The sequence below is a fragment of the Marmota marmota genome, unplaced genomic scaffold (assembly GCF_001458135.2).
Source record: "Marmota marmota marmota unplaced genomic scaffold, marMar, whole genome shotgun sequence".
NCBI classification, from domain to species: domain Eukaryota; kingdom Metazoa; phylum Chordata; class Mammalia; order Rodentia; family Sciuridae; genus Marmota; species Marmota marmota.
In genome coordinates, this window is record NW_025999862.1 from 207,919 (window position 1) to 221,398 (window position 13,480).

At 35.9% G+C, this 13,480-nt stretch overlaps 1 protein-coding gene across 7 annotated transcripts in view; it reads left to right on the plus strand.

The window, feature by feature from the left end:
* Nucleotides 1–13,480, plus strand: part of Anxa7 (annexin A7) — a 31,900-nt gene that overhangs the window by 9,032 nt on the left and 9,388 nt on the right. For 2 of the 7 annotated variants that reach the window (XM_048809028.1, XM_048809036.1), the window contains exons 2-8: nt 3,382–3,436; nt 5,238–5,442; nt 6,434–6,544; nt 7,061–7,125; nt 7,546–7,611; nt 12,133–12,235; nt 12,451–12,545. In XM_048809028.1, coding sequence (XP_048664985.1) covers nt 3,383–3,436; nt 5,238–5,442; nt 6,434–6,544; nt 7,061–7,125; nt 7,546–7,611; nt 12,133–12,235; nt 12,451–12,545 — 699 coding nt within the window. In that variant the 5' untranslated portion in view covers nt 3,382. Of the gene's footprint in view, nt 1–3,381; nt 3,437–4,453; nt 4,473–5,237; nt 5,443–6,433; nt 6,545–7,060; nt 7,126–7,545; nt 7,612–12,132; nt 12,236–12,450; nt 12,546–13,480 lie in introns of those variants that run through there. The other 5 variants (XM_048809042.1, XM_048809057.1, XM_015500487.2 and 2 more) reach the window with 5 other exon arrangements.

The window sequence follows — 13,480 nt, forward strand, 5'->3', positions numbered from 1 at the left end:
TTTTTTTTTTATTTTTTTTTTTTTTTTTTTTCTTTTTCAAAATAAGGTAATGTAGTGTTGGCCAACTCTAAGGATTAGGGTGTGGTTATTTTTTGAGGACCTCTGTCTGAGTTAACTACAGTGTCATTATCTTTCTGAAACTCAAATACAGTATGATGAAACAAATAATTATGTTAATGTCATTAGGAACTAAGACTTAGGGTGTAAGGGAAAACATACATAAATCTAAAATTAAAAACCCTATAATCCCAAATTTGCAGTGGAAATATCAATATGAATAAGTTTTCTTTAGGAAAAAAAAATCATTAGCCTTGTCTCGCTGAAAATCTAGAGACAATGATCAATCTAGTAGCAATGAATATCCCTAGTACCCAGGTTGTCATTTCTAAACTTTTTCTACTGAAAATGATTAGGGCTTCTTGAAGAGTAGACTGTCCAGATCTGGGCAAAAAAAGTACAAGATGAGCCTGGAATATCTTGTCATGTAAAATGGCAAGGAGACCTGGGGGTGTTGCTCAGTAGTAGAGCACTTGTCTAGAATCCTCAAAGCCCTAGATTTAGTCCCCAGGACTGCGGGGAAGGGATGGTCAAGGAAATAGCAAAGATTTCATAGCCTACTATGAAGGGGCTCCTTTTCACCAAAGGTGGGATAAATTGAGAATTAATAAAAATAACTACAGTGGTCTCAAGCATGTTTAAATTCTTGAATTCATTCAGATACTTAAAAAAAATTAGTGCTCATTTTGTAGGCTAGCTCATTATTTTGAAAAATGGTTTAAAAAAGGAAAAAAATAAAATAACTTCTATATAAACTATACTTCAGGAAAACTAGTGTTGATGATAATATATTTCTCAAGAAGTATTCTTGAGGGCTGGGGATGTGGCTCAAGCGGTAGCGCGCTCGCCTGGCATGCGTGCGGCCCGGGTTCAATCCTCAGCACTACATACGAACAAAGATGTTGTGTCCACCGAAAACTAAAAAATAAATATTAAAAATTCTCTCTCCCTCTCTCACTCTCTCTTTAAAAAAAAAAAGTATTCTTGAAGGGCTGGGGATGTGGCTCAAGCGGCAGCGCGCTTGCCTGGCATGCGCGGGGCCCTGGGTTCGATCCTCAGCACCACATAAAATAAAATAAAGATGTTGTGTCCACCAAAAACTGAAAAATAAATATAAAAAAAGAAGTATTCTTGAGAATAATGCTATAATTAGATTTAGTGTTATCAGTCACAAAAAAGAAAAGGTATAAAAAGAAAAACACATCCTTATGTGTTTCCTGATAGAAGTACAGAAAACATCTATTGATATTCTTGTCCAAAAAACCTGGATCTGAACAAGTTTCTAGATCTTACTACTGATTTTTTTGGGTGGGTGGTGGTAATCATTAACACTGAGGAGTTTCAGTTGGCAAAATCCAGACATTGGGAGATTTTACAATAAACTGGTTAGTGTCTTCAAATAAACTACAAGAAGAAACACAGGCAGCATAAGGAAGGGGAGGCTTATAGATAAAGAGACATATGAACTGGTTATAATAGATGGACCTTATATACTGATTTGAACAATCATCAAACTATAAATATTTTGAGACAATTGGAAATTCAAACAATTACTATATATTCGATATTGGGGAATTATTAAAATTTTAAGATACAGTGTTGATATATGATTGTGGATTAAAAGAGTGCCCTACTTTCTTTTTTAACTGATAATGTATTGACATCTTTGTAAGTTAAAGAGTGAAGTCTATGAATTTGCTTTAAGATAACCTAAAGGGAGACCGGTAGAGGAAAGGAACCAAGTGGGGGAGAGCTGGGGAATAATATTGGCCAATTATACTGTGTGTATGTACGAGTATGTAACAACAAATCCCATGAGTATGTATAACAAATAAAAAATGTGGGTGTGTGGGGAAAGATAACCTAGGGAACATAGTGGTTGGGGGTAGAATTGACCATGACTTGGTAACTGTTGAACCTGAACATGAATAATATGAATGGTCATTCTATTAGATTAAACTATAATATTTCATAGATTAAAACAATTTCAGGGGCTGGGACTCAGTGGCAGAGTGCTTGCCTAGCATGTGTGAGGCACTGGGTTTGATCATTAGCACCACATACAAAAAATTAATAAGATAAAGGCATGCTGTCCATCTACAACTAATAAATAAATAAAACACTTTCAGTAAGACATGGAGTTAAAACTAACACTGTTCTTTTTACTTCTGAATATGTTTGAAATTTTCTGTAATAAGTTAAATAAGTACAAAACAAAATAAAATCTTTAAGAGACAAGTGGAAATTTTAACTCTGACACATTGATATTAAGGGATTATTCATTTTTTTTCATGTGTAATGACACTTTTAAACAGCTGTTAATTATTTTAACAAGTCCTCATGTTTTTGGAGCTTTGTTGTAGTATGTATAAGTTAAAATGATGTATAATTTATGAGATTTGCTTCAAAATAATACAGTGGAATGATTGAGAGTGAGAGAGAGTAGTAAAGAAATAGAATTTAGCCTTGCATTGATAATTATTGCAGCTGAGTGATGGGTTTATCTTTACTTTTGAATAAGTTTGAAATTTTTCATAATTAAAAGTTTAAAAAAGCAAGGATTTAATCAGGTATGTTAACTCTTTTTTACTTTTTTTTGAGCCAGGGGCTCACTGCTCCTCTACCCTAGCTGGCACTATAAGCCCTCACTGCTGAACCAGTTCTATGTTAACTCTCAACATTTATGCCATCATTTTCCATAATAGGGTTATATTTCCGTATAAGGGAATTTCTATGATACCTGGAAAGCATTTTTTATTTTATTTAATTATTTATTTTTGTTTTTGTACCAGGAATTGAACCCAGGAGCACTAAAAACTGAGCCATATCCCTAGCCCTTTTTGTGTTTTGTTTGAGACAGGGTCTCACTAAGTTGCTGAACTTATTATCCTCCTGCCTCAGTCTCCCTAGCTATTAGGATTACAGTCGTGGCCAGTATGCTCGGCATGTATTCATTTTTAGTACCTTCACTTTGTGTCAGAAAACTACTGCAAGTTCATTTATGAAAGCAATACAAAAGTATAATTTTAAAATGAATGTAAGTAAAAATTAATCGGCCTAAAGTATTTCCCAAATAATAGTTGTAGAATTCAGAGATGAGATAAACTGTATGGTGTGAGAATGAAGTTGGAACCTTTACTATACTGATCTGTGCAAATAGCCAAATGAAGAAGCATCTATTATAAATGTTGTATATAGCCTTAATATCCACATTTTGACACCTACCATAAATCTTCTGTGTGCTTGCATGTCTGCCTGAGTATCTTGAAAGGCTTTAAAACTTACCAGAAATTACAGAGGACAATTTTTTTCTTATCATTACAGAATGTCATACCCAGGCTATCCCCCCACAGGCTACCCACCTTTCCCTGGATATCCTGTAAGTATTGACACTTTAAAAAACTAAAATAACTCATATCGTTGAAACAGGTATTATATAGGAGTAACTGATTGCAGATCTTAACAGATGTGCTAGAGCAGGGTCATAAACTTAAACCTCCAGAGGTACCAAGTATAATTGGTGATTGAAAGCAGATGCTGTAGGGAAACTATCAAGATCAGTTTTCATTTATGGGAAGCTGGTGGCTACTCAGCTCTAGCCCCATAAGGCTAAGCATGGAGGTAGATCCAGTGTTACAAGATATTTCAACACCTCAAGTAAAGCCAGAAACTTACATTTAGTGTCAATGACCTAAATTTTAAAAATTTTGAAGTTTTAAAAATGTTAACTGATACATGAGCTTATAAAACGGGTATGTAAGCTAAGTCCATCTCATGAATCCCTGGCTTTTAACCATTTTGTTAGATTTAAAATAATGAAGAAGATCTTGACTCAGATAATTTGCAGTGGATCAGAGGGCCCTGGACTTGTTGATAGCTGTATCACTCTGAGGATGAAATTCATAGCTGAGGCATTCGTAAGAATTGCACATTTCAATTTAATATTCATAAGTGTATTAGGACTGTTATATAGCCCTGGGGGACTGTAAAGTGGGGCCTATACAGGTGAATGTTAATATGTGGATCTTTATGTGAAGTAAATATATGGCTCTCCTGAATTTGTCAGAGGAGAAATGAGAATTACTAATATGTTCCCAGGTTTGTACTAAACTGTAACTCTGACAACCATTTCTGTCAGTTAGACTAATTGCTAAAATAAACAACCCTAAAATCTCCGTAGTTTATCACACATATCTTGCTTGCTTCGGTTTCTTGGAAGTGACAATAGGGCAGGAGTGGCTGGGAGGAGGCCTTCTTTCATGTACTGCTTCAGGTTCCCAGGTTCCTTCCTTGTATTGATTCTACCATCCTTTCACACCTCAGGTCTTCCACTGGATCCTATTTGGGTGGGAGATGAAGGAAGAAAGAAAACATGGAAGATTGGGTAGAGGTTTTTAGTGGCCAGGCTAGAAGTGGCATGTATAACTTTTGTCTGCTTTCATTCACCAGTGTTCAGTCATGTGGTCCTCCCTAACTGCAAGGAGTTCAGAAAATGTAGTTCGGCTTTGTGGCTGGGGAGAAAGAGTCTGTTTTTGTTTTTAAAGATCGTCAATGTTGCCCAGGATGGCCTTGACCTCATGGGCTCAAATGATCCTCCTGCCTCATCCTCCCAAGTAGCTGGGAGTACAGGGGTGTGCCACCACAACTAGCTAGAAAGAAGTTTATTGAACACATTAAAGAAAGTCTACCACTCGTAGATGTCTGTTTGAACTAAAATCCAAAATGTTACACCTTGTGTATGGTTGAATCACGCCTTTTTCTTTAATCTTATGCAATAGGTCCAGTTGTATTGCAAGAAAACAATGAATTCCTCTCTTTATGGTAGAGAGGAATATCTCTATCATATTTGCAAATGCTAGGAAAGTAAAGGAAATCATGAGCTTTGTTAGTTGTTTTTGAAGCCTTGGGGTTGGCAAGAACCTAGTTCTGACATTCAAATAGAGAAATGGACCCCTCTTACATGACCCAAGTAGAATTAAATTTAACTAAATTCTGACAAGTGTCTGAGAAACTTGTTTAGTACTTATAAACTAGTGTAAGATGCTAGGACTTCTAATGAGATTTTTAAAAAGTAAAATAATAAGCTAAGAGACCTTGATGATAATTTTTGGTCCTCTCTTTTAAAATATGGGTCATATTTCTCTGATCATATTCATTTGAAAAATTTTCTGGTTTTCTAGCCTGCAGGTCAGGAGTCATCTGTCCCCGCTCCAGGTCAATATCCTTATCCTAGTGGCTTTCCTCCAATGGGAGGAGGTGCCTACCCACCAGTGCCAAGTGGTGGCTACCCAGGAGCTGGAGGCTACCCTGCATCTGGAGGTTATCCAGCCCCTGGAGGCTATCCTGGTGCCCCACAGCCAGGGGGAGCTCCATCCTATCCTGGAGGTGAGTTGTGGATTGTGGGATTACTAATTTGGGATTGCTGAAGTACTTTTTCCTTTTCTCTCTTTAATTCCTGCTTGTTTTATAAGAGGTCAGAGTTGTTCTTAGTTAATCATGGACGGTAAGAGGAAATACCTAGCTGGCAAGGTGGAAGTGTAAAAGTTCTCAGAGGACCTGAAAGCTGGGAGCAGTCTAAAAAATTCTGTGGAGGGAATTGGAATAAATTTAATGGTAATAACGGGCCAATATGTAACACTCTGGTTGATTATTTATGATTCTAAGAACTAAGACACTTTAGTTAGTATGACTTTAACCTTCAACTTTATCTGAAGGTTTTTAAAAGAAGGAAAAAAAAAAAAAAAAACCCTTAGCAGTTTGTATGGTCAGTTAATAAAGAAGATGAGTGTAGTAAAAATTTTAATTTTATGTATTTTTGGTATCAGGGATTGTACCCAAGGGTGCTTAACCACCGAGCCACATCCCCAGCCCTTTGTTATTATTTTGAGACCGCCTCACTAAATTGCTGAAGCTGAATGTGAACCTGTGATCCTCTTGTCTCAGTGTCCCAAGCTGCTGGGATTACAGGTGTGGGCCTCTGCCAGTTTGTAGTAAAAAATTTTAAGGAGTTGGTGAGAAGCTGAATAATACACAAGGGGACTGCTTTTACAGCATTACTACTATAGCGTTTCCACTGTTAAAAATAGATTACTCTGCTGGGCGTGGTGGCGCTCACCTGTAATCCCAGCGGCTCAGGAGGCTGAGGCAGGAAGATCGAGAGTTCAAAACCAGCATCAGCAAAAGTAAGGTGCTAAGCAACTCGGTAAGTCTCTGTCTCTAAATAAAATAAAAAATAGGGCTGAGGATGTGGCTCAGTGGTTGAGTGCACCTGAGTTCAATCCCCGCTGCCAAAAAAAAAAAAAAAAAAAAGAAAAGATTACTCTGAAGTTTTCTCTGCATGAGAATTTTCACTATAGCTTATTGAACTATTTTTTAGTTCCTCCAGGTCAAGGATATGGAGCCCCACCCAGTTCAGCAAGCTTTTCTGGTTATCCACAGCCACCTTCACAGACTTATGGTGGTGGTCCAGCCCAGGTCCCACTACCTGGTAGGTATCAGCTGGTAGTACAGAGAGAAACAGTAACATAATACTGTGAATTTTTCAGTTGCCATTGAGAGAACTTGGTTTATGTTTGTGATAGTCTTCAGTGAATATGTATATGGTTTCATGAAGCAATTTAATGGAAGTGCTTAATCAGTAATGGGGATGTGGAATCACTTTTTGTATTTAAAAGTAGCTCCAAAGCCAAAAAGAAAACACTTTAGGAACATCTGTCCAGTGTGTGCCACAAATGAAAACACCCCTGATAGCCATTCCAGGTGGAGTCAGAATTAAATGTGGGTCAAATGTAAAAATAAATAATTTGTTACTGTTGTGTAGAACAGGGAATATTAAAAAACCCATGTTGGGTTTAAAATCAGTGCCCTAGTGTGTCATCCTGTTGATAGCATGAATGTTCTCATGTTTCTATATTCATAGTGATCAGTGTTATTTTGAAATATTGTCATATAACCTGTTTTTTTTTGGGGGGGGGGGTGTTATTGTTGTTTTTTTAATATTTAGGTGGCTTTCCTGGAGGACAGATACCTTCTCAGTATCCTGGAGGACAAGCTCCTTACCCTAGTCAGGTATTTTTGCTTCTACCTTTTAAAATTTAGTTTGGGAAACTGGAAAATGCCAAAGAAGGATACCACTCCTTTGCTAATATTAGAGGTTTCCATGAAGCAGAGGAAATGGCCTATTACAGTTACTTGACTTTAATCTTTGCTTCTGATAGATCCCTTGCTGTCTTTTGTCCATCAGCTTTTAGTATCCTGATAACTTCAGTAAGAGACATACAGATCCTTCTTACAGATAACGAAGCTCATAACTTTAAAGATTCACTTGGATTCTCAGCATTGGTTTTAGTTCTTTTTCCTCTTTCCTGCCCTTACCAGCAATTATAACTATGAACTTGGTCACTGGGTGATTGGAATTTCTGACAATGATTTATGAAGGGTTGTTTTGCTTTTCACTTTTCCGTTTATAACTTTCCACTCTTCTTTCAGATCAATACAGAATCCTTTCCTTCCTATCCTGTTTTTTCTCCTGTTTCTTTGGATAATAGCAGTGAAGTGAGTAAGGCTTTCTAATGTTCATTAATCACTAGGTCCTCTCTATATTCCTCTATTTGTTTCTGGTTTCTCATGCATTTTTCTTTCATCACTTCCTTGAAAGCTCAATTGTGTGGGGGTTTATCTTTTTGTCCAGTAGTACTTGGCAGGGCTTTAAACATGGGAGTTGGTTAAGCATGTTGCATCAATTTCTTGGTAGCCCCAGACGGTCTCCCATACATATGTATATGAAATCTTCATCCCATCTCTATAGATCTGCTGGTTTATTATATTTCTTTATCAGTGGTGCTGGGGACTGAACCTAGAATCTGAGCATGTGAGGCAAGCACTTTGCCACTGAGCTACATGTTCAATCTGATAGCTCCTTATTTTAATACTGCTTTATTATTTTTTGTGTGCTGAGTGGTTTTTTTTTATTATTCTTTTTAGATATAGAGCAGTAGAGTATATGACAGTAGAGTATATTTTGATATGCATGCATGGAGTATAACTTTTTTTTTTTTTTAAAGAGAGAGAGAATTTTTTAATATTTATTTTTTAGTTTTCGGCGGACACAACATCTTTGTTTGTATGTGGTGCTGAGAATCGAACCCGGGCTGCACGCATGCCAGGCGAGCGTGCTACCGCTTGAGCCACATCCCCAGCCCCATGGAGTATAACTTATTTTAATTAGGATAATACTATTTTATTCTTAAATCACTTTATTAATTATTTTATATCCTGTGGAAGTTACTAGGATCAGAAGCAGTATACTTTTACCTTGATTTTATTATTGATTTTCTCTATTATATATTAACAAAGGTCTAGCATTTTCAAGCTTATTTTAGGCTGGAGTATAGTATTAGAAGAGAAATACCTTAGTGAATTATTTTGGCTCACTTTTCTGATTTGAGGAATTTGAGATCCAAAGAGGTACCTCTTCTAGGGCCATACAGTTAGGGAAAGACAAAGGTGAAGACCTGATTGTAGTTCTTCTGACTTTCAGACCAGAGTCTTTCTGTTACTCTGTGCTGCTTTGCCAGTACAGCAAATGATATTCCTCCAAAGCACATAGTAAATGGCTTTCAGTCCTTTTTTATGATTGAAGTTGATTATTCATCATGTTATAAATCTGTGGTTAATCACTTGTGAGAATTTTGATTTTAGCTTATGCAGATATATAGTTTTAAAGACATCATTTTATAATTAAATGAGATTTTTAAAAAATATAGAACAGTAAAATTAAAATATATACACGTATACCACTTATTTTGTGTAACAATTTCCACCTTAAACTAGAACTGAAATTAATAGGGAGACCCAGCAGCTTGGGAGGCTGAGGCAGGAGGATTGCGAGTTCAAAGCCAGCCTCAGCAATTAGCAAGCCCCTAAGCAACTTAGCGAGACCCTATCTCTAAATAAAATATAAAATAGGGCTAGGGATGTGGCTCAGTGGATAAGCAGCCCTGGGTTCAATCCCCGGTATTTAAAAAAAAAAAAAAAAATGGGGAGTTAACAGAGCAGTAGATTTTGGAAGAACTTTTATTTATTTATTTATTTATTTATTTATTTTTTAATATTACTGGAGATTGAGCCCAGAGGTGCTATACCACTATGCTATATCCTCAGCCCTTTTTTGTTTATTTAAAAAAATTTTTAAGACAGGGTCTAGCAAAATGTCCCAGAATGACCTCAAACTTTTACTCCTCTTCCTCAGCCACTGGAATAGTTGAGATTACAGGCATGCACCATTGTGCCCACCTAGTTGGAAGAGCTTTTAGATGGAAATAGTTTAGTAGCTCAGTGGTTAAGTAGTTAAGTTCAATCCCTGGTACAAAAAAAAAAAAAAAAAAGCCCTTACCCACCTTTAGTACCAACTGATTTCAACCTTCCCACTGAAAAACTAACCAGAATTAGAGTTGGACCAGAGAGATCAGCTAGCCCAATTACCCATACAAGAGAGTAATTTTTCTTTATATCTTTCTTTTTTTGGCGGGCGGGGGGTGGATAACCAGGTACTGAACTCAGGGGCACTTGACCACTGAGCCACAACCCCAGCCCTATTTAAAAATATATACATTTATTTTTAGTTATAGGTGGACACCATATCTTTATTTTATTTTTATGTGGTGCTGAGGATCAAACCCAGTGCCTCACGCATGCTAGGTGAGCACTGAGCCACAACCCCAGCCCTATTTTGTATTTAATTTGGAGACGAGATCTCACTGAGTTGCTTGGAGCCTTGCTTTTTGTTGAGGCTGGCTTTGAACTCGTGATTCTCCTGTCTTAGCATCCAACAAAGGGAGGGACTTCTATTAGCAGACACATAGTGCTAAGAAATCTCTCCTAGAGCTTTGACTGTTAGGAACATAGACTGATTTCTTTGAATTCAATATAATTCCTAGAGGATGATAATATTCTTGAAGATTCATTTCTAACTTAAGACTTTCAACATAGAATACGTCAACATTTTTCTCTACAGATGAAAAATAAAAGATTTTTTTCTTTTAGACAAAAGAGGAAAACAGTGGGAATCATCAAACAGTGTATGACCACAGTTCATTTTTCTTACTGTTCAGACCAGGTTATTAAAAGCAAGGTCTTCTGCCCTTCTAAGAATTTAGACAATAGTAGCTATCTCAATGGCCAGTATCTTAGTTTCTTGATACAGTAAGGCTTAAGTAAGAAGAGTATGTTGAAATTTTTTATACTTGAATATTTGCTACAAGTAGAATAATTATAGTTTTTCCTTAAAACCATCATAGGAATATTTCTTGCTAGTATTCTGCTTACATTTTGGCTTAGATACTAGTAAGTGGGAGGGATTATTGACCATAAAATATTATCTTGGGACTGTATCTCTCTGGTAGAGTGCATGCCTAACATGCCCAGGCTCTGGGTTCAATCTCCAGTGCTGCCAAAATAAAAGTTTTTTTTTGAAAGAAGGTCATGTTCCCTTCTTCCCATTTACTTTGACCTTAGTGTATTATTGTATTCGGTAGGTATAATTTTAAATTCACTTTTAGTTGCCTAAAAAGCAGTTGGATCATTTTTGAAATAATATTGATTGCATGTTTAAATGATAATACCTTTGACATATTTGGTTAAATAAAACATGTAGTTATAATTAAAATTTTTGAAAAATTCATGGGTTATTATCTTGCTTCATTCCATCCCTTATTAAGTCTGACTTGGAATATTTTAAGAAAACTATTGAATTGTTTCCTAGCATAGTATTTAAAGTGAAATACTATTGCCCAACCTCAGACCTTATTTAAATTTTACTAATTGCCCCAATAATGTCCTTTCTGTGATTCAGGATCAAATCCAGAATGAAACACTGAATTTATTGTCACATCCCTCAAGTCCTCTTTAGTCTAAAATAGTCTTCAGTCTCTTGTTCATGACCTTTATGCTTTTGAAGAACACTCATTTATTTTTAAAACATTTCTTAATTTTGGGTTTGTTTGATATTTCCTCATAATTAAATTCAGGTTATGCCTTTTTTTCAGGAATACCACAGAAATGTTGTTTTCCTAGCATATCATATCCAGAGGCACTTAGTGACTTGTTCCATTACTAGCAAAAAAATTAGTTTGATCACTTATTTAAAACGTTACTTGCTCAGTTTCTCTCATGTAATAATCCAAACTATGCAATTATCTTTGTTCTGATCATACTTTTGTCTCCTAATTTTAGCATCCATTGATAATTCTTGCCTGAAACTGTTATTACTGTGGCATTTGTCAAATGGCGATTTTTAAATTTCCACATAGATTTGTACTTTAAAAATATAGTCAAGGGTAGAGCGCTTGCCAAGCATGTGTGAGGCACTGGGTTCGGTTCTCAGCACCACATAACAAAAAATAATAATAAATAAATAAATAATAAAGGTTAAATTCTTAAAAATATGTATATATAAATTACATATATATGTGAAAATTATATATGTATGTATATGGTCTGTGTTCTGTTTTCTCATTTGTTTCCTCATAAGATAGGAATATTGTACCTTTCAGAATCTTAATCATTATTTTTTTCATTTTGTGGTTTTATTATAAAACATTTTATTTTTAATAATCAGGGCCTTTGGAGGAAATGAAGAGATATTACCAAAATTATATTGCTAGTTTGAAAACTTGTTGGGCTCTCATATCTATTTAACTAACGCCATATTCTGCCTTTACATCAAACATTTTCACTCATCTCATACTGTTTAGGGATCAGTCTTTTTTTCTTCCTGTTCTAGCAAAAAGGAAGCCAATGCATAAGAAGACCATAACTTTAATTTCACAAGTTTGACCCTTTTGTGTCCTTGAAGATTGATGTCTGGCTAATCTGTTAATACGAGAAAAATTGGTTCCAAAGTGGGATAGGTCTTTCCTATCTGTTCTAGAATGAGCCCTGGTAATAATATGCTCATATTCTTGATATTAAATCCAAATATTGACCTTCTTGCCTAAAGATTGATATCAGGAGAATCTTTAATTTGCCTTATTGTCAGCAGAGAATCCTGACTTGGATTTTATGTTTTGTTCTCAGCCTGCAGCAATGACTCAGGGTACTCAAGGGACCATTCGACCAGCTGCCAACTTCGATGCTATGAGAGATGCAGAAATTCTCCGTAAAGCAATGAAAGGATTTGGTAAGGAAAACAGATTTTGTCTTTTATAGGAAGTTAAAGTAATTAACTCTGAAGTAAAATAAACCTTATGTTATAAACCAAGTTCATGTGTCAGCCTGTGTGCCCATGCTTCATTTTTTTCTGGTACATACTTCCTTGTAAGTATTCTATGGAATGATCTCCAGTAGCACCCAACATAGATTTCATCCTTACTTCAATGTGTATGGTTCTTACAGGGACAGATGAGCAGGCAATTGTGGATATTGTGGCCAGTCGTTCCAATGATCAGAGGCAAAAAATTAAAGCAGCTTTTAAGACCATGTATGGCAAGGTATGGGTTTTTGTTTCTGTGTTTTTGCTTTTCTTTAGTGAGCACAAGCAGGGGCAGGTAGACTCTGCATTCATGTCAGATTGGATGCCATGTTTTTATTAGTATCTTTAGTACAATGGAGAGACAGCTGGAAAACATAGACTCAGGAGTGGTGAATTCACTATATATTTCTTTTAAAAGCCTTTTTCATTCTAGAGAAATCCATATATATATATATATATATATATATATATGTAACTACTTGCCAAATACATGTAACTACATACATGTTTTGTACATGCTATGTTCCTGGCCTTTTACACCTTTTTGTCTGCATGACCAACAACTTCTTAAAGACTGGGTTTGAATATCAGTTACTATAATATTTCTGTCATTGCTCTGGGCAGAATTTAACTATTCCTTCCACTCTGGTCCCATAGCACTTTGTATACTATCACTAATCTCATGGGACACCTCTTATAACTGTGAGCTTCCCTAGGATAAACCATGTGTGTTTATCTTTATGCCTGTAGCACCAAGCATATAGTAACAAGTAACTTCCTAATATTTGCTGAATGGATGATCATTGATTAAATCCAGCAAGACTATGGCTAGCAAGTTCCATCCTTCTTCAGATTTAATGAGAAAAACTGGGCAGCATTATTTAGCTATTTATATAGGAATTCCCAAAATTTCCTAATATCTTCTGCATCTAGTTTACTTTTCTCTTCTCAAAATGGAGTAGTGATTCCTCAGTCTGGCCTTGCCTATTCTGCCTTTTCCTCTGCCCAACCCAGATTCACTACTACTGCGGCTACTTTTTTTTTTTTTTTTTTTAATTTTTAGGAAGGTGTGCTCTGGGGATCAAACCAGGACATCAAGCACATAGGCAAGCACTCTGCCACTAAACCACATATGCTTCTTTATTCTTTTTTTTTTTTTTTTTTAATTTTTTA